Source organism: Cucurbita pepo, chromosome 3 (genome assembly GCF_057944985.1).
Source record: "Cucurbita pepo subsp. pepo isolate OVF chromosome 3, ASM5794498v1, whole genome shotgun sequence".
Taxonomy (NCBI): Eukaryota; Viridiplantae; Streptophyta; class Magnoliopsida; order Cucurbitales; family Cucurbitaceae; genus Cucurbita; species Cucurbita pepo.
This window is the reverse complement of record NC_141800.1, coordinates 2871915-2891922: the sequence shown is the minus strand read 5'-3', so window position 1 is coordinate 2891922 and position 20008 is coordinate 2871915. Positions and strand designations below refer to the sequence as shown.

The 20008-nt window shown below is 36.1% G+C and overlaps 3 protein-coding genes and 1 pseudogene across 4 annotated transcripts; 2 read left to right on the top strand and 2 right to left on the bottom strand.

Moving 5' to 3' along the window:
- Nucleotides 1–672: 672 nt before the first annotated feature.
- On the bottom strand, nt 673–2094 carry LOC111790035 (F-box protein CPR1-like; annotated as a pseudogene).
- On the top strand, nt 2079–8277 carry LOC111790034 (granule-bound starch synthase 2, chloroplastic/amyloplastic). Of its 2 annotated transcripts, XM_023670813.2 has the most exons (9): nt 2079–2900; nt 3319–3355; nt 3449–3961; nt 4423–4487; nt 4662–4739; nt 4828–4938; nt 5177–5221; nt 6237–6410; nt 7081–8277. In XM_023670813.2, the coding sequence occupies exons 1-9, from the start codon at nt 2514–2516 to the stop codon at nt 8035–8037; spliced, it is 2367 nt and encodes a 788-aa protein (XP_023526581.2). In that variant the 5' UTR covers nt 2079–2513; the 3' UTR covers nt 8038–8277. The 2 variants fall into 2 exon arrangements, with proteins under 2 accessions (XP_023526581.2, XP_023526580.2); XM_023670812.2 differs by having other exon boundaries at nt 3319–3961.
- A 1300-nt stretch (nt 8278–9577) lies between these two features.
- LOC111789965 (cyclic dof factor 1) lies at nt 9578–11120 on the bottom strand. The gene is made up of 2 exons (XM_023670706.2): nt 10883–11120; nt 9578–10583 (listed from the first exon to the last, which is right to left on the bottom strand). Exons 1-2 carry the CDS (start codon nt 11087–11089, stop codon nt 9705–9707), a joined length of 1086 nt encoding a protein of 361 aa, XP_023526474.2. The 5' UTR covers nt 11090–11120; the 3' UTR covers nt 9578–9704.
- Nucleotides 11121–18820: 7700 nt separating this feature from the next.
- Nucleotides 18821–19908, top strand: LOC111791093 (NAC domain-containing protein 100). The gene is made up of 3 exons (XM_023672295.2): nt 18821–18983; nt 19061–19344; nt 19424–19908. The coding sequence occupies exons 1-3, from the start codon at nt 18836–18838 to the stop codon at nt 19724–19726; spliced, it is 735 nt and encodes a 244-aa protein (XP_023528063.2). The 5' UTR covers nt 18821–18835; the 3' UTR covers nt 19727–19908.
- Nucleotides 19909–20008: the final 100 nt, after the last annotated feature.

The window sequence follows — 20008 nt, the reverse complement described above, 5'->3', positions numbered from 1 at the left end:
ATGATTTACACGTGTGTAATTGGTGTTCATGATTGACGCGTTATTAAGGGAAGGGAATTTTTTGGTACAAATTTGTTTGTTAATTTCAGGCTCACAGATTGACAGCCCATTACCCATCTCTCATTCCATCAATTCAATTGCCAGAGCGACTCACACCATTTCATTGCCCTCTCAATTATAATATCTTTCTGCCCCTTCAATTATAATATCCAAATTAATCTCAATTATAATATCCAAATTAATCCAAATTTAAATTTAATAAGAGATATGGAGTTCATATTTCACCAACTTTCGTTAAAGAAAAACAAATAGTGATACTGTGGATTGAGTTCATTTTTCTGAACTCGAACTGGTTCGGTTTGGTTTCGGGTTAATGAGTCAACGACTTTGGGTTTACCTTAACCGATTTTTTTTATTTATAAAATACATTAAGTATTTTAGCTTATTTATGAGTAGTGATACTTTGTCCTTACTCTAAGGACTTAGGCACAGGTTCGACCACTACTTAATGTAAATCAAAGTTATTGTCCCATTAACCCGAAGTCGAATCGAACCAATTCGGGTTCAGAAAAATAAACCCAACTCGAAATGCTAATCCAACCCAACCCTTATAACTGGGGTTGAGTTGGTCCGGACTGTGAGTTGCATGTACACCCCTATTTGAGACAACCTAAATTAAGTATAATAATACATATGAGACTATCCATTTTAATAGGAAAGAAAAGATTGATTTAACCCGATATTGCTTAAAGTCATACCGATCTAGATCTTGTTATTATCATCGATCATTAGTTTAGTTCCAAAATCACACTCATACAGGGAGGGGGAGGTTTTGTGTAAGGAAGTAGATGATTTTGTATAAAATCTAAAGTAAGGATTCAAAAGTACATAGACTCTGTGCACAAACTAAAACTTTAGATTCAAATTTCATATTTCAAGTTATTTCCTCCTTTCACCGATATCATACTCTCAAGTAAAAGTAGTAGCTTGAGTAGCTTGAAACACTTCTGGGTGCCCTTTTTATGGGAAGCTCTCTCAAATGTTTGGTTCGAATATTGTACAAAACCACATGCCCTTCAATTGCTTCCATTAAGAGTAAATTAGAACCCACAAACGCTAATGGCTTATCAATTCCAAAAAGAGGCCCAATGGTAATCAGCTTTGACCATGAAACCCCACCAAATTCATCCTTCTCCATCCCCCAAATGTCAAACTCTTTCACATCCCCTTTCCATGGGTAATGAAATATAACAATCGATCCATTCAAAACCCCCGTACTTCTATACTCTTGTCTCTCCCCCTTCAAACTCTCTGGCATCGGAATTAGCCCGAAAACCTCCTCACTCATGTCAAATGACAGTATAATTTCTTCCCCTTCCCCTTCATCTTCATCTGTAGCTGCCCACCAATAAAATGTTCCTTCCTGATATCTATCAAAGGAAGGCGTCCACTTTGCACGACCACATACTCAAACAGGAGTATGAATTTCTCTCCATCTATCTTTGCTCAAATCATAAATTTCAATCCTAGTAGGGTGAAAAATGAGAGGTGGTTGTATAAAATCCACCACCCTAACCACCTTGAAATCCATAGATTTCGAATCGTACCCAAATTCGATGGCGTTGGTGGAGGAATCGATCCCTTCAAAGACATCCGGGGTTCGGTGAGGAGGAGAATCGATGGCGGTAGTTTTCGAAACTCTCTGGTGGCTGGATTGCATAGGAAAATGTCCCTACGAAGATCGGTGAGGCAGACTAAACCGTGAGAATGGCCACGGATTTCGGAATATCGAAAAGACTCATCGGATGGCAAATCGACATCGTAAACCGGCACAGATCCATTGAAGGGAAGGGGGAATTTGAGGAAGGAGAAGATATAATCCATCTTGCCAGAGTTCTTGGTAACAAGATGCTTGACAAGAATGTGTTTCTGCTGATGATGAGAATTGGAGAAATGTATGGTCGCGAATTTAGGGTCGTTGATTAGAGCATACCAGGATTTTCGAACGGTCTTGAATCGAAGCAGAGACTCCGGCGGAAGCCTGGAGAGAATCTCGATCATCACTTCTTCAGGCAGATGTCCCAGAGCCGCCATTGGGGAGAGCTTGTGAAACCTTGTTCAAGATCTCTTAAGGTAATAAAGACGGAAAATCAAACGGATGACTTCGTCGTTAAGGAAGGGGAAAAATTGGGTGCGGCCAAGACTAGAGCACTCGCGGCTTCATGATTTACACGTGTCCAATTTCCGTTCGAGAGTTACACATTGTTAAGGTCAAGGGAGGGGAATTTTTTTTGTCCAAATTTGTGAGTTAATTTCAGGCTCACAGATTGACAGCCCATTACCCATCTCTGATTCCATCGATTCAATTGCGAGCGCGACCCATAGCATTTCATTGCCCTCCCATAGCATCAATTCAATTGCGAGCGCGACCCACAGCATCAATTCAATTGCATCTTTCTGCTCCTTCAATTGCCCTCTCTTCATTCCTTTTTTATCTTCTCTATTTCTGTTACATGCGAGCCTCATCTGGGTCTCCTTCAATTTCCGGTCCCTCACTTGGGTTTCTTCTGCCGTTGAGAAGAGAAATGGTGTTTATAGGGTCTCTACCATTCACCATCGAGGCCTACACAGAGGCCTCCATGATCGTTCTTAGTAACACCTATCATCGGACTGTCTGTTCTTCACTTAAGCAGCAGAATCAGAGGTCTGCCGAAGGCGTGGGGTTTTTAGTGGACAAAATGGTTGGGAGGAACGGGAAATGGCCTACGCCTCTGCGAGCAAGAGCAGCCACTTCGGATCTTAACAGTGGTCAGAGGAGTGACGATCCGGACCAAGCAATTCAAGCAACCATTGAAAAGAGCAAGAAGGTTCTTGCAATGCAGCAACAGCTACTTGAGCAGGTATATATGTTTTTTTAGTTTTATTTGCTTTGCTTTGATGCTTTTTTCTTTCCGATATTATAATTTTGTGGACTCGGTTCTTAGCTTTGCTATCAGTTAAACTGAAAGTTCATGTGAGTGGAGTTGGCGGATGGAGATCAGCTACCTAGTTAGGAAACCCCCAAATTTTGTGATACTATTAGAGATCAGCTGTAGGTATAACGGATTGGAGGCCGAACAATATGTTGCAATATTGCTGTGATGTCAGTCCTGTTCTTTTAGGAGTACTCTTAGACTTCGAAATGGGATAGTTTGCGGAGAAAATAAAAAGTAAAAAAAGATCTTGTTATATACATTCTCGGATTCTTGTTTTTCCTGAATTTCCAGTTGTAGGAGCTCAAATTTGGGCATTCAAATATAACTTTCCTGTGTTCTGTAGATTGCAGAGAGAAAGAAATTGGTTTCATCCATAAAAGGTACTTCCCTCGACTCCAAGGAAGAACAAAATTCAAATGAACAAATGGATGGCTCATTCCCTATTCCTGGTTTTCCTTCGCGCAATGATGAAGGTACTGTTGATAGTTTGAACGGAAGCAGTCTACCTGTCAGCAATGACAATTTAGATGTAAGAAAGCAACTGGATGCTGTACCGACTTTTTCCAGTAGGCCGTCTGATAAAAATGATGAGAAGCAAGTTGTAGATCTTAAAAAGATAATATCCAGTGCAGGTCCCAAAGATCAGCTGAAAAGCAGTTCAAAGATAAAATATTCTGATGTTCTTCCCAATCGAAAAGACCAGCTGAAAGGAAGTTCAAAAAAAGTTCTTCCAGATTCCAAACATCAGCTGAAAGGCAGCTCAAAGAAAAAATCTTCCGATTTTGTTCCAGCCTTTCTTGCCAGTAAATCTTCATATTCTGCTGTAAAAGAAGAAAAGAATGGACAACCAAGTGAACCAACTTTGAAGGTTGATAGTGATGCTGCTGAAAGTGAAAGTGTGGACGTTAAGCCTTCTCCTTTGGCTGGGGTTAATGTTATGAATGTCATAATAGTTGCTGCAGAGTGTGCTCCTTGGTCAAAAACTGGTATTTTTCTTTTTCTTTTAAGTGGATGATCGTAGCCTGTGAAATCCTTTTAGGTCCATTTTCCTTTTTCTTCCGTGAAAACATTTTAGGATCTTACAAAATTCATTATCACCATATTTGTTTTTGGGGAAATTAAGAAGCTATCCTCAATAATTTCGAGTTCAATGTTCTGCTTTGCTCGTTGTACTTCACTAATCGTTCCAGCAATATAAATAATTCTCTAGTTTAATTTGTATAAAACATGATCCTTCTCCATTAGTTGCACGTGCACCAAATACCTCGTAGCCTTTTTTTTTATCTGTCAACTTCAGCTTTGCTTTCTATTACTCTGAGTCTGATTATTGGTATTGAAATTTTTAAGATGTCAGTAAACAAAACAAAAATACCTGCCTCTCTGCATATACTTCCATTCACATCATTATTTATCGATTACGTACTGAGTTTTTGAAGATTTCTTTCAGGTGGGCTTGGAGACGTTGCTGGCTCCTTACCAAAGGCTTTGGCTCGTCGCGGACATAGGGTTATGGTAGTACTTTTCACTTAGCTAGTTCTTTTTTGCTTAAAAACAACATATAGAAAAGATACATTTGACAATCTTGCTTACTATAAACGCCAATGTTAGTTGTAATTGTTTCTAAATAAGTAAATTTATGTTCGTCTCAGCATTGGTCCCCATTTTTATTTCATTTCTACTTTATAGGTTATAGTACCTCGATATGCAAATTATGCTGGCCTCCAAGATACAGGCGTTCGGAAAAGATATAAAGTGGATGGACAGGTGCAACAACTTTTACTTTGAGCTATTACGTTTTGTAAACAATTTTTCTTGTATGTTATCACCGATATGTGAATTTTGTAACTGGTAGGACCTTGAAGTTGCATTCTTCCAAACATATGTAGATGGAGTTGACTTTGTCTTCATTGATAACAACATGTTTCACCACAGAGAACAGAATATATATGGGGGAGACCATCAGGTAAAATGATGACACCTGCTATTTTACCTTAAAAAGTTATGCTAAGGGATGGACTTAGTTTACGAAATAGTGAGAATAAAACTCAGATTATTATTATAATCAATATAGCAATAATATTAATTTCTCTGATATCAATTACAATATAATCGTATTGCCCTCCAAGTTATTATCCAAGCAATTAATTCATTATCATTTCCAAGTGCTCACGCCTTACATTTACTAATGTTCATTGGTTCAGGATATATTAAAGCGTATGACATTCTTTTGCAAGGCAGCGGTTGAGGTAAAACTGGCTGAAGTGCATAGATATTTATATTTGTTTGAAAGTGAAACAAATTTCATTAATGCAATGGAATATACAAAAGAGAGGGATATCCAAGGTTAACGCAGGTTACAAAATTCCCTCCAATTAGAACAAATATCGGTAGGAAAATAATGACAAAATGATGTATCTTACATTAAATGCCTGTGGTACAAAAATGAGATCTTAAGTAGAACTTCTAACCAGGTTCACCCACAAAACTCTTGTCATCTTTCTGAAAGGGTGATTCAGCCGCAGGCAATGGATGGAGGTTGCTTGAGATATTTCAATGAAAGTGCTACTCCTACCAAATGTCTCATAAAAGAGGACCTACAGATGGTCCTGGGATTCATTATCCCACGTACAAGGAGGGATTAGGGATTAGCTATGAACATAAACCAACTTCCAACTTATTATAGCTGGGATTCATTATACCATTACTAATATTCTTAGAAATATTCTTACTTTTTCCTATTACTACTCTAACAGAAACCTTCCGTGAGCTTGAATCCAAACCATTCTGAAGGACAACTTAATGATTTCATCACTGAAGTGAATATAAGGGTAGAGAGAGGACAGCTTTGTCCAACACCTCTGGAAGCTGTGATTTTACCCTGAGGTCTGCCATTGATAACGATAAAGTAATTTACAGATAAGAAACAGCCTCTAACCTATATCCTCCATTTCCATTGATGTTGTCAATGGATTGCTAGTCCACTTCTACGAATGCAACATCAATGGACTGCTAGTCCACTTCTACGAATGCTTTTTCAATGAGAGGGAATACAAAAACAGCCCAATGGCCAGGGGTCTGCATCCCTACCCAGGAACTAAATGATGAACGCCTTACGATCATTGATAACCATCAAGAGGCTGAAAGGCTAAAGTGGATTATCAAATGGAAATTGCTATTTTCTAATAACATTCTCACTTTTTGTGGTACAACTAAAGCTGATCATATTTATTTGGAAGTAATACTTTGCCTCCTTTTTTTCAGGTTCCTTGGCATGTTCCATGTGGGGGTGTATGTTACGGAGATGGAAATTTAGTTTTCGTTGCAAATGATTGGCATACTGCAATGTTACCTGTATATTTGAAAGCATATTATAGAGACAATGGTCTCATGATATTCACAAGATCTATTCTCGTAATTCACAACATAGCTCACCAGGTTAGTGAAGTATATTTGATTCAGTCTATTATTTTTTTCATTGTAAAATGAATTTCAAAACTTTTCCCATCAAAATTTGTGGCTCGGTAATGGAAATATAAGCAAATGCTCCGCTCTCTTCCCCCACCTTTCCTCCTCTCTGCCCCCTGCCTCTGTTATTCTTATTCCAACCGTTCTTGTCTCTCTATTTCGAACCAATACTCGTCCCAAATGTCTCTAAAAGGGAGTCCCAAATCAAGAGAGTGGACTTGCATCTCCAAGGGATGTGACCCAAATCCTCCAATTCCTTCATACAAAGAATGTACCACAACGACCCTGCAAAGAAGAGTACTTCTGAATGTGACCCATATGAAAATTGTATCCTTCAACAATGAAGAGAATTGAGAGATTCTAGACATATGGTGGTGGTTGAGACTTAGGAGACCAAAAACAAATATCACTACTACCTGGCCGAAGATGGATGGAAGATGGATGTTTTTGCTAGACACTTCAATTTGTATAATTTTGTTGATGGAAGCATGATTTTCCGTTGATAAGATATTTTCTTTTGACAATAAACTTTATCACCCGCAAAGATTTCCTCGCATCAATTGCACACTAGTCCTCTCTCTCCAAAGAGGGGGAAAAAAGAACTGATGTGTGTATTTCACCACATTTACTGGTTCTGCAGGGTCGGGGGCCAGTTGATGATTTTTATCGTGTGGATCTTCCAGAACATTATATGGATCTCTTCAAGATGTATGACCCTGTCGGTGGTGAGCACTTCAATATCTTTGCAGCCGGTTTGAAGGCAGCTGATCGTGTGGTCACAGTCAGTCATGGATACGCTTGGGAGCTTAAAACTATTGAAGGAGGTTGGGGTTTACATGGAATAATCAATGAGATTGACTGGAAAATGACGGGCATTGTGAATGGGATTGATTCAAAAGAGTGGAGTCCACAGTATGATATTCACCTCACATCAGATGGTTACACAAACTACTCAATAGAAACACTTCAGACAGGGAAGCCCCAATGTAAAGCAGCTCTGCAGAAGGAGCTCGGGTTGCCCGTTCGTGAGGATGTACCTCTGATCGGTTTTATCGGGAGATTGGATCACCAGAAAGGAGTTGATATAATAGCTGAGGCCATTCCATGGATGGTGGGTCAGGATGTCCAACTAGTTTTGTTGGGCACTGGCAGGCAAGATTTAGAACAAATGCTCAGAGACTTCGAAAACCAACACCGCGACAAAGTTCGAGGATGGGTAGGTTTCTCCGTCAAGATGGCGCACAGAATAACTGCTGGCATAGACATCTTACTCATGCCATCAAGATTCGAACCTTGTGGACTGAACCAACTCTACGCAATGAACTATGGCACAATACCAGTTGTTCACAGTGTTGGGGGTCTAAGAGATACCGTCATACCTTTCGATCCATTCAACGAGTCTGGCTTCGGGTGGACGTTTGATAGTGCGGAGGCTAATAAGCTAATACACGCATTAGGGAACTGCTTACTCACTTATCGACAATACAAGAAGAGTTGGGAAGGACTCCAGCGAAGAGGGATGACCCAGGATCTAAGTTGGGACCATGCAGCTGAAAGGTATGAAGAAGTTCTTGTGGCTGCAAAATACCAATGGTGAAGATGATGAGTCTTTGGTGATGTGTTAATATTCTCAACTCTCTCTGCAGTCTTCGTCTTAGTAGGCCTATGTGTTTGGGATTTGACAGTCTCATGAGTAAATTTTGGTTCCTGATTTGATTGTCTGAAATGAGAATCACTGCTTCCATTTCAACCCAATCCAATTCTGCTACAATAAGATTCTATTACTTGTAGCTAAAGTACATAAATTTAATGCTATTCAAAGTTTTTGTGCCGAGAATGTGTTGGTCTTTGTTGGTGTATTGTGTCCGGTCATACTTGTTCAAGGTATGTTGTTTGTAGCCGCGTGTTGGATGTCTAGTCATACTTGTTTAGGGTGTGTTATCTATGGTCATATGCCCGTTCTAAACTTCTTTTTATTTGTTTTATATGTAGTTAGGTCTTTCCTATTTATGTCATGTTAATATGGGTATGACCGATTACCAAAATCATTTCTACACCCTTTAGGGGCTAATATGCCCCGATGCTTTACTCTAGAGGGATTTGACTAGTTGTCAGAGTTGGGTGTTGTTGCTCATTTGCTTTTAGCCTGTTATATTATTTCCTCACAAATTATTTTCAATATATTTCTTCGGTTACGTTTTATAAAACATTTTCTGCTAAACGTGACGCAGGCTCGATCATACTTTTAGATTGTCCGTAAAGTTCAATTTTCACATGGCTAACTTGTTCGTTAGGTTAGAACAAGTGCTGTAAGATTGCGATTGTGACAACATATTGTGATTCTAACACATTGTATAATCATTCAAGCTTGACATGATAGATCTTAGGTTAGAACAAGTGCTGTAAGATTGCGATTGTGACAACATATTGTGATTCTAACACATTGTATAATCATTCAAGCTTGACATGATAGATCTAATCTTGTGAACTGATTCGAATCTCAAACAAGTGTTCTTGCCTTAGATATTTGAACGAAGTAATCTAAATCTTACTTGCCTTGTGATGATTCATTCTCATTTTGTATCACAATTTTCCTTTAGGTTCATTCCTTATTAAAATGTCAATCCATGTACGAGAGAGTAAGTGAATATCAAGATTGATTAGTAATATACCGAAGAAATAAATAAATAAATAAAATCCTTTTATTATTTTGATGTGACAAATGAAGAAATAAATTCTTTTTTCTTGGTAACTCATTGGTAAAAATAATATTATGGAACGTTTATTAAAATTGTAATATAATGAAATTAAAAGTTTAGTATGAGAATTGATATTTTATGGAACTAAAAAATATATATATAAAAAAAAAAAACAATGTGATTAAATGGAACCACGTGGCATGGTCCCCACCAAACAGCCAGCTAATAATTTCCACCAATTATTCTAAATATCTTTTCTCCTCCTCCTTTTCGTCACGTGATTCTTTTTGTCTACACTTAATCCCATTTTATCCGTTTCTCTCTCCTGATAGAGAGAGAAAGTGACCCTATAAAATTAAAAATTAAAAATTAAAAATTTAGTTTCTTTTTTCGAAAAACAAAAAAACAAAACAAATTTAACATAAAATGGATCAAAACTGGAAACTAATATGACCAAAACTTCCAGAACTTTATTTACATACACATTTACTTTATATATATATATATGTACGTTTTGATTCAGACAAACTTCAAACTCAACTCATTTTGGTCGGATCTGATGAACTCAGTGATATACATTTTCATTGAATTTGATTGATCTGGACAATGCAGCTGGATTGAGTTCCAACACTGAAGTGGGTTTGGTTCTCTCATTCTGTTCATCGCTGTTATTGAATCGAAAGGGCTTGAAAACCCCTTCGCCCACTGAATCCCTCTTCTCATTCTTGATTCCAAGAGTTGCCCATATGGAGCTTTTAGCTGCTTCTTCTGGGTCATCAATCCTCAACGTTTTTGGTATCCAAATGCACCTCTCCCCCCCTTTCTTATCTCTTGAATGTTTCCCCAATGTTGGAGAATTTGGCGCATGGCTTTGACCCACAGGGCTCATCCATGCCGCCTGTGGTACCCATGGGAGTGTCCAGGCGCCCCAGATTGGCGCGGTTGGATACATAGGCATACCAATTCCTGGTGGATATAAACCATAATTCCAAGTGTAAGCCCCAGGGATGAATGGAATTGAAGGTAAAACGCCTTCACAATTATGAATCACTTCATCATCATCTTCATTATTCTGTCTTGTTTTATCAGCAATGTTTAAAATGGAAGCCATTGATTCACAAAGAGGAGCAGCATCTGAACCAAATGCCATCACATTGCCATTACAAACATCAATTCTAGGCTGTTGAAGTGCTTCCATTGCAATAATTTGACGATGGTGTGTAGCAGAGCTTTTGTTCTTACGACGCCCTGCACCCACTGGCACATTCCTCATCATCCCACCAGCCGTCCAATACCTTTGACAATTCTTACAAAAATGTCGCGGTTGATTAACGTTGTAGTTATTATAGTAACAGAATTTGGTGTCCATGCTGTTACAACGCGGACATGGAAGAATCTTGTCGGGTTTCTTCAGAGTTTTCTCTTGTGAGTTACTTGTTTCATTCTGTTCATGAACACATAAAACCCCAACATTACCAAATAGCACAAACTCAATAATCTTGACCCAAATTCCGAAAGCATCAAAACCCAAAATCTTGATAGCAGAATAAGAATATCATAGACAAGGATCATTTCACACAACACAAATCAAGAACAAACAAAGGATAAACCAAACAAGAAAGAAACCTAAATTTCTCCGAACAGAAGAACATGTCGAGTCAACAAAATCAACAAAATCAATATCAAACCAGAAAAGGGTATCTGAAAAAACAAAATAGAAAACGATTGGAGGCAAATCCAGACCTTATCGGCCTCCAGATCTTCAACATCGCCATGGATATTGCCTTCCGGCGAGAAGCTCGAAGAAGGAGAATCGAGGTCATGATTAACAGAGGCGGTGGTATGGTTACCGGGTAAGGAAGACGGCGGCGGAGGACTGGGAGGAGAAGCTTCCGGCAGAGGAATCGTCTTCCCGAAGAGCTTGATCGCCGGATCTTTAGGCTCCGACATTTCTGCCCTGTTTTGTTTTGTTGTTTTTTTTTTTTTTCCTATTTTTGCTATTTTATTTTTTCATTTGTAAATCAAAATCAAAGAAAGAGAGAGAGAGAGATCCGACACGTGTGAAGTGACAGCGTGGATAAATTTTACATCCGACTAGGAGAACTCCACTTTTTCCCTTTTTTTTTCCATTTTAATTATTGAATTAATAATATTATTATTAAATAAATATTTTATTACTATTTCTTTCTTTCTAATTTCGGTTTTCCAACACGAAATCTATTCATCCTACCGACAATATAAATAATTTAAATTTTAAATTGATGTTTCTTTTTGGTAATAATATAATATAATATATGATAGTGTCAATTTAAAATAAGTGATAAAATGGAAAATGAATCTAACGATTGAAACGACGACGTGTCATAGTCGAATCGGATTCTTTTTTAAAAAAGAAAATGAGTTGGATTGGGATAAAATGACACGTCAGCCGCAGTGGATGATTCTCAGCCACAAGCTTGTTTGTGGCCTTGAAAAGATCTTTAGTTCCTCTCTTTTTTATTTTTCTTTTTTGGCGCAAAAAAAAAAAATAATAATCATAATGACGTGGTTTTCCAATCCTAGTCAGCATTTGTTCGCTTCCTACGTAATATCTCCGGTCCAAAAAGTTATTTTATATTAATTTGATGTGAAGCAATTAAATGTGTATTTGATGAATTAATATAATAATTTATAAGTTATATACATTTAATTTAATCTCCGAATTTTTCGGGAGTTTGTTATGCAAGTTGCAAGAGAAAGAGTAAGCCGTGGGCGATGATATCTAAGCATGGAAAGACGATAAAGCCCATTTAAATAAATAAATAAAAGCGTATTTTTCCACAACCAGCCACGTGATCCGGGCCCTCTCTTGCCACGCAAGCAATCACCACCAACCACCACCACGATGGCTTTTCTCGGTTTGCCACACCAGCACGTATATACGGGTGGACCCCACACCGGTTATATAAAAATCGTAGTAGTATAAATTTAAAATAAATAGAATAAATATAATAGAAAAAACGTATAAAAAAATTTTAATTAATGAATTTTCATTCTAATTATCACAAAATCATTTAAGTTAATTGAAACTTATTCCAACTTTTAATTATATTTTTAAAAAAAATATTACAAAAGACATTCTCTTAATTCAGAGGACATGTCCCATATAATTATCTGGCGAAATACAAATTTATTATATATTATATATTTTATCGTCTAGTCTCATACAATTTCATTATGTATGATATTTTTGCTTACTCGCAAACAAACAAATCAAGAAAATAAGAATTTAGTGAGGGGAGTCGTTTAAGCCCATATTTGCACATCCAGACAACGTAAAGGTACAACAATTAGAGAAGCCCATACATCAAGCCCTTAATAATTACGAAGCCTAGAAACTCACTTACACGTCTTGTGAACACATAAAAAACAAGAATAATCAACGAACTAAATAAGAATTTTAAACATTTTAAACCTCATTCGTTTGCTCAGTGTCTCCTCTCTCTAATACCATTTATAATAATTTAATCTCACCGCGATATTGTTCGTTTTAGCTTGTTACATGTCGTCGTCAACTCTACAATTTTAAAACGCGTCTAATAAGAAAAGATTTCCATACACTTTTGAAGATTGCTTTGTTTTGATAGAAGTCTAAGTCTTCGGGTATATATTAATTTAGACAATGTTTGGGAAAATGGTTAAAAGAAAGGAAGAAAAGGACGTTGAAGTAAAGTAATGTGGTTGGGCAATGAAATAAGAAAGGCTTCATTTCACTGAAATTTCTTGCATTTGGAACTTTGTATGCGCGTGTGAAAAGTGATAGATACCCACTCTAAATTATATACCCAACATTATTTAATTTCTACCATAATTTTATACCTTATAATCTTCAATTATTCAACTTACTCCATTTAATTAAACTAATCAAATTTGACTCCGTCTTCCATTAATCAAATCAAACTATTTTTTTAATCTTATATCTTTACGACCCCCCGGGTGTCTCAAAGTCTTACTACAATACTTATAAAAATATATATGTAAATTCATCGAAAACTCTTGTATTTGTCCCGTCATTAGTCTTAAATACTGCTGATAGATAATAAGCTTGAGTTTTGTTTCACGTGTATTTGAATTATCCAATCAATACTAAGGTAAGATTAGTCGTGTAATATAAATTTCAAAAACCCGAATTTAAAAAATGTATTTTTGTTAGTATTTACTCAGTAAGTTTAAGAAAGATTTTGCATTGTGTCTGTCAATCCCACGAACCAATGTTTCCTAAGAAAATCCTCGGACAGATTGGAATGCTTCAAACAAAACCCCATCGACTTTGATATAAATAATACATTGCAAAACTTTTCTTAATCATGGTATGTTTAGACTCGTTCTCTTTTGGATATGGTCTTGGTTCATTCATGTACCTCTCATTTACTTGAATGTCAAATATATAACTAGATTTGGAGCGTGAAAGATTAAAAAATAAATAACTATGAGGTCCCACGTTAGTGGGAAAGAGGAACAAAACATCCTTTACAAGTTTGTGGAAATCTACTTGTACGGGCACTTTTAAAACAGGGAGGTTAAAGGCTAAAATAATGAGATTAAAGCTAAGGTTGTTATAAATGGTATTAGAGATAGATATCAGGCGGCAGTGTGCCAATGAAGACGTTGGCACGCTAGCCCCTAAGAGGGTGGATTGTGAGATCCTTTAGACCATTATAAATAGTATCAGAGCCGACAACAGGCTGTGTGTACGAGAGGATGCGGGCCCCAAGGGGGTGAAAACGATTTTTAAGAAAAACCCACTTGTTATTTTCTCCTAATATGATAAAAGGGAAGAAAAAAAAGGAAACTTGAAAATGGATTGAAGTTTCCCAAACACATCAATTCACGTTGAACATTATTGTATCTTAATGGCACCAACACACGCCGGTAAGTTTCCAAATTTCAACCTCCAAAGCTGACCACAATTATATAAACCCATTCCCCCCATCACCAATTCACCACATTCCCTCCACAAACAACACAACTACAAAATCAGTATCCATGTTCTTCAAACTCGAGTATCTACTCACAATGCACAACCCACAACCCACCATCAATCTGCAGCTCATCCCGTCAACGACAACAACGACGCCGCCGCTCGTTTTCATCGATCGGGCATCGATCTTCGCCGACACAATACACGACCTCGTCTCTCTAGTCTTCTCATTCTTTCAATCGCCCCCAAAAGAGAAGGCTGCACCACAAAGCAGAGCCTCACAACCAGAGGGCAAGGAAGATTGGTTCATGAGCAGAGAAGAAGTGAAATCTGTGATGGAAAAATTAGAGCTTTATTGCAACGAAGAAGAGGATGATGAAATTGATGAATGTTTTGGAAGGGATGAAGTAAGAGGCATGTTTGAAGAGAATGAACCGAGCTTGGAAGAGTTGAAGCAAACGTTTAATGTGTTTGATAGAAACAGAGATGGGTTCATTGATGCACAGGAATTGCACACAGTTCTGGGCCTGCTTGCCTCTAATAATACCATATTCATCCATGACTGCAAATCAATGATAGCCAGATTTGATCATAACAATGATCAAAAAATTGATTTCAATGAGTTTGTAAAGTTTATGGAGGTTGCCTTGTCCTAAATTTCTTATCTGCATATCATTTTGTTTACCCATGATTTCGTTCGCTCCTAAGATTAAATTACAAATTTTGTCACGAATTTTATGTCTATTTAAAAAAAATAGAACCAACCAAGCCCATCAACTGGGCGTTCTTTCATAACATCAAAGCTGGACGATTTGATACATATTTTAATCATGGTGGAAGTATCGCATACAATGAGTTTGAATAAGACTTAAACTACAAATATATGCAAGTCCATGATATCTTAGAAGATACAATAATTGCTTTTGTGTCGTTTGTTGGCGTATGCAGCAATGACTTCTTGCCTAACTCAACATACAGGCTGTTGTAGATGTCTATTAAATTCTAATTTTGTTGGGTACTCAGTTCATGTCTTAAATGATGATGGATGTTTATAGGTTGTGTTACAATACATCGGTAATATTGTTACAAATTTTTTTAAAAAAATTAATGTTCCTAATCATTATAAATGTAGGGTTGAGTTGGATTGTGAACGTTGTTTTCGAATTGAACGGATTGACTTGACTAAATACGTTTCAACATATGAATTGAATCGAGGAAGTATTTAAATGATGTTGAAAATATTTTTGAAGATATAGGTTGGACCAACTTTTATCTGTGTCCTGTCTACGCAACTCTTCTCCTTCTCGTTTTGATTCTTGTTCTTGTTTTTGTTGTTCTGCGTCGAAGCTCTTGCATGTGGAAGGAGACTTGAAGTGGTTCAGCCAAGGATGACTTGCCGACAACCATTAACTTTTGGTCGGCTAGTCGTTTCTAGCTATACAACTTCCTCCTCCTTTCATGGAAGCTTTCTCATGCCAAATCCATTCTATTACTCAACCATTTTTTCTTTTTCCCACCTCCTAACCTAATTTTCTTTATTATTTTTTCGAGTTTTGGGTTGATCGAGTTGGTGACTTCAATAGAGTTGTGTTGGGTTGTGTAATACAGAGAGGTTTCTATGCTCTTATAAGAAATATTTTGTTCCCATATTCAATCGATGTGCTCTTGAGGGCCAGCCATCGATGTGAGATCTCACAATCCAATCCACCCCTTGAGTCCAACATTCTAGAGTGTCTAGCTGTGATACTATTTGTAATAGTCTGAAATCGCCGTTAGTAGATATTATCCATTTAGTCCGTTACATATCGTCGTTAGCCTCAGAGTTTTGATAAGAAAGGTTTGTTCCCCTTTACAAAAACTTAGAATCTCATAATTTGTAATTGGTCCGTTGACTCTAAAAAAAAAAAATAGTCAACTAGCAAATGGAAACGAATTTTAGTTCAACCCAACAAACCCAAACAAAAAAATATATATATATAACTCAATCCAACTTTTATGGTTGGGATTGAAGAGTCTGGTTGATCAAATTATTGAATCATATGAACCCCTTAAATTTTATAGAACAATATGGTTTCGTCCTCACCTAATAATTTCTTCGGGTACATTTTCTGGTTCCATTATTGTTCTTTATTGGTTCTTATCTACAATTTCAACCTCGTAAATAATTGATATTTCATCATTTATTTATCATTAATTATTACCGTGGTACAATTGTATCGTATGACTACAACATATAACTCTAAATCCCGATGTGATAAAGAATTTATTAGAAGTGCTGCTACAATGAAGCGGATTTTGAAGATATTTTTAGATCACTGTAAAAAAAACACAAGCAGTAATTATCAATTTTTTAAAATTTTTTCTGATTGGATATTGAGTTTTATATTTTATATTTAGGGTAAGAAGATTAAAAAATATTATTAATATTTATTTAAATTTGTTAGATTATAAGGTAGAAATTAATAAAATAAAAATATTTAAAATCTATAAAAATTCCGCACGACTGCTTAGAAGTCAGATTACGGAACCGCAAATTTTGATTAATATCTAATTGGGTTGCCTAACCGTTGTCACACACAACCCATGCTTTTCCACCACTTGTATGATGCCACGTGGAGAAATGTGGAGCAGCTGTCGTATGGATGTTACTTCCCCTCCACATCAGCAGCTCAAGTCTCTGATTGGTCCAAGCTTTCATTGAAAGAGAACAATATGGATGTACAATCAGACGTGGCAGATATCGAGTATTGACTGAGTGATTGATTTACAGCCGTGTGATGAAGAGAAGAGTTTGACGGTTGAGATTGAAATTTCAGAAAATGGAAAAAAGCAGCCACGCTGAATTCAATGCATGGGTAAATAATTTCCAATATTAATTTTTATGAAACCAATAATGGGAAGTATAAACCCAACGTACCAATAATTGTAATGCCACTTTATTTACGCCACAATTTTTTTATTTTTTTATTTTAATTTTCTTAAAGGAAAAAAAAAAAAAAAAGCTGGATTTATTTTGCCAGAAAAGAATAAACGACAAAAAATAAATAATTAAGATAAAAAGAGAGAATATTTATAATTAGAAAGAGGAGTATACTTTTCCTGTATATAAAGAAAATAATTGATCAAACTTTGTAATAAAAAAATAAAAAATAAAAAAATATATTTTTTAATTTAAATTATCTATACATCACCAATAGAAAACGGACATTAATTATAAATAATTGAATTTTAAGTAAAAATAACCCTAGTGAAATAATTCGCAACACAAAATAACTATTTAATACATCGTTATTGTGTGAAATTTGTTCGTACTATATTGTCGGAATACTTGGGCTCGGTTATCCACGTGGCATTCAATCAAGTCCCAAACGTGGAGGAGTGTTGATTGATTGAACTTAGAGAAGATATATCCAAATCGAGAAAAAAAAATGCCTCAAATTTAATTATAGAAGGATATTTAGATAAATAAAGGGTATTTTAGTCCTTTCACATGTTGGGAAAAGTATAGAAGTGGAGCCTGAAGTCGTCATTTTAGGTTAGGTAATGCATATTGGCTCCGTCCATGCCATTGATGTGAATACTAATTTCAAAAATTCCAAAAATGCCCAATTAATTGATCTTATTTTATTTTGTGTATAATAAAAATGATAAAATATAAATTTATATAAATCGCTTGATTTACCCAAAAATAAATAAATAAATAAAACTCCCACCTTCCAACAAATTTAATCAAATATGTCTATTATTTAAAATATTTTTATTTTAAAAAATTAGATAAATTATTCAATTTCGATATAAATTAAAAAAAAAATCCTTTCATGTTAAATAGTTAAAAAAAAAAAAAAAAACTAGTCATTACAATGTGAATGTTGTAGTTTGAATAATATCTATTAAAAGACAAAAGGGTGTTTATAGCCTAAACATACTAAATTATACTTAATTATACTAATTCATACTTATGGACAAAAATTGTTGGTTGACATAGGCTAATCACATGACAAATATTTTTGAATAAATTCAGATTAGGTTACCTATTTAAAAGTAAAACCTAACTTTTAATTTTGTGTTAATTAGTTCCTATAAAATTAATTAATTATTAAATATAATTTTAAAATTTATATTTAAACAAATCTATTAATTTTTTTAAAAAATTGAAAGTTTAAATATTAAATTTGTAATTTGAAATTAAGAAACTAAAGTTAATCTTAAAAAAACATTAAAATTAACCTTAAAAAACATGAAAAATATGATATCTTCCACACGAAGACATTTTTATATAGTTATAAAGTAGAAGACTTTTTGTTTAGGCAGATAGCAACTAACACAATGACTTTTTTTTTTTTTTTAACCTAATTAACCAAAATTACACCATTCCCCCACAATTTCAATTCTATTTCATTTCTCACCACTTCATTTTTTTTTTTTTTTTAATTAATTGCCCAAAAGTTAAGCCATTAAAATAAAATGTATTTTATTTGCATTAATTTTAGAGTTATTCCTTGTGTAGAAATGGCCATATTTCATGCATCTCGTACAATACATGCATCAAAAAAAAAAAAAAAAAAAAAAGTACACATGTAATTGGATAAGATTTGATAAATAAATAAATAAATAATTTAAGAAAAATAGTAAAATTTGAAGCTTTTGCATCTGTCTCTACAAAAGGCTTCTGTTCTAATTTTCCCTCCACTGCCGGAGCAAAATAAAACATTCTTAAGAAGGAAGATCAGACGGTGATGGAACTGCCACCTGGATTTCGATTCCACCCGACCGACGAAGAATTGATCACACACTATCTTTCCCCGAAGGTCCTCTCCGCCTCTTTCTCGTCTCCGGCCATCGGCGAAGTGGATCTGAACAAGTGCGAGCCATGGGATTTGCCTGGTAATTCCTAGCTATTTGGTTACGTGTTCAAATGGGTGAAATTTTCGATTTTGAAATTTGGGTTTTGTTGCTTACAGGGAAAGCTAAAATGGGTGAGAAAGAATGGTATTTTTTCTGCGTGATTGATAGGAAGTACCCACGGGGGTTAAGGACGAACAGAGCCACACAGGCAGGGTATTGGAAGGCCACTGGTAAAGACAAAGAGATTTTCAAAGGGCGAACGCTCGTGGGTATGAAGAAGACTCTGGTTTTCTACAAAGGCAGAGCCCCTCGTGGTCATAACTCCAATTGGGTCATGCATGAGTACAGATTACACTCCAAATCCTCTGTTTATTCTCTCCTTCCTGGAAATTCTTCACAGGTTCGTCAAAATTATAGCTTTTTGTTTCCTTTTTTGTTGCTGTTTGTGATAGATATGGTGTTTGGGTTGGTGGGTGCAGAAGGAATGGGTGATATGCAGAGTGTTCAAGAAGAGTGGGAGCTCTGTGGGGAAGGGGGAGATGGCGGTAAGCTGTTCATCCTCTGTTCTTCCGCCGTTAACAGAGTCGGATGCATCGCAGGTGACCTGCTTCTCCAATTCAATGGAGGAGGATCAGAACGAGGAGGGTGAGTTTTGGGTGGGGCTTTTGGAGGAGCCCCAAAATGAAGGGCGGTTTTGGAGGTTGGAGGTCACTTCTTCTGCCAACCACGTCTCTTATCCATCGCCTCCTGATGATGCCCTTGATTCCCTTTGGAATTACTGATAATCCTCTTACCATTATTGTATCTAAGTTTGGTTTGTATTATATTCAGATTTAGTTTTTATCTGTTGTTGTGTAATAGTCGTTTTGTGTTTTAATGTTTTTCGAGTTTATTATGACTTGATTTAGCTGAGTAATGTTATGAGATCGTTAACTTCTGGAATGGAAAATATACGTTTTTTCTCCTTTGGGGCCTAGCGTATTCGTTAGCACACCAATACCACTGTAACAATTGAGCATATCATGGTCACGTTCATTAGAACACTTATCATTAAAAAAAGTAAA

Coding starts and splice junctions, on each gene's coding strand:
- LOC111790034 (XM_023670812.2), top strand. CDS start 2,514: ATGCGAGCCTCATCTGGGTCTCCTTCAATTTCCGGTCCCTCACTTGGG. Junction 5,222..6,236: donor TTTGCAAGGCAGCGGTTGAG/GTAAAACTGGCT, acceptor CCTTTTTTTCAG/GTTCCTTGGCATGTTCCATG. Junction 6,411..7,080: donor TTCACAACATAGCTCACCAG/GTTAGTGAAGTA, acceptor CTGGTTCTGCAG/GGTCGGGGGCCAGTTGATGA.
- LOC111789965 (XM_023670706.2), bottom strand. CDS start 11,089: ATGTCGGAGCCTAAAGATCCGGCGATCAAGCTCTTCGGGAAGACGATT. Junction 10,584..10,882: donor AAGATCTGGAGGCCGATAAG/GTCTGGATTTGC, acceptor GTTCATGAACAG/AATGAAACAAGTAACTCACA.
- LOC111791093 (XM_023672295.2), top strand. CDS start 18,836: ATGGAACTGCCACCTGGATTTCGATTCCACCCGACCGACGAAGAATTG. Junction 18,984..19,060: donor CGAGCCATGGGATTTGCCTG/GTAATTCCTAGC, acceptor TGTTGCTTACAG/GGAAAGCTAAAATGGGTGAG. Junction 19,345..19,423: donor TTCCTGGAAATTCTTCACAG/GTTCGTCAAAAT, acceptor TGGTGGGTGCAG/AAGGAATGGGTGATATGCAG.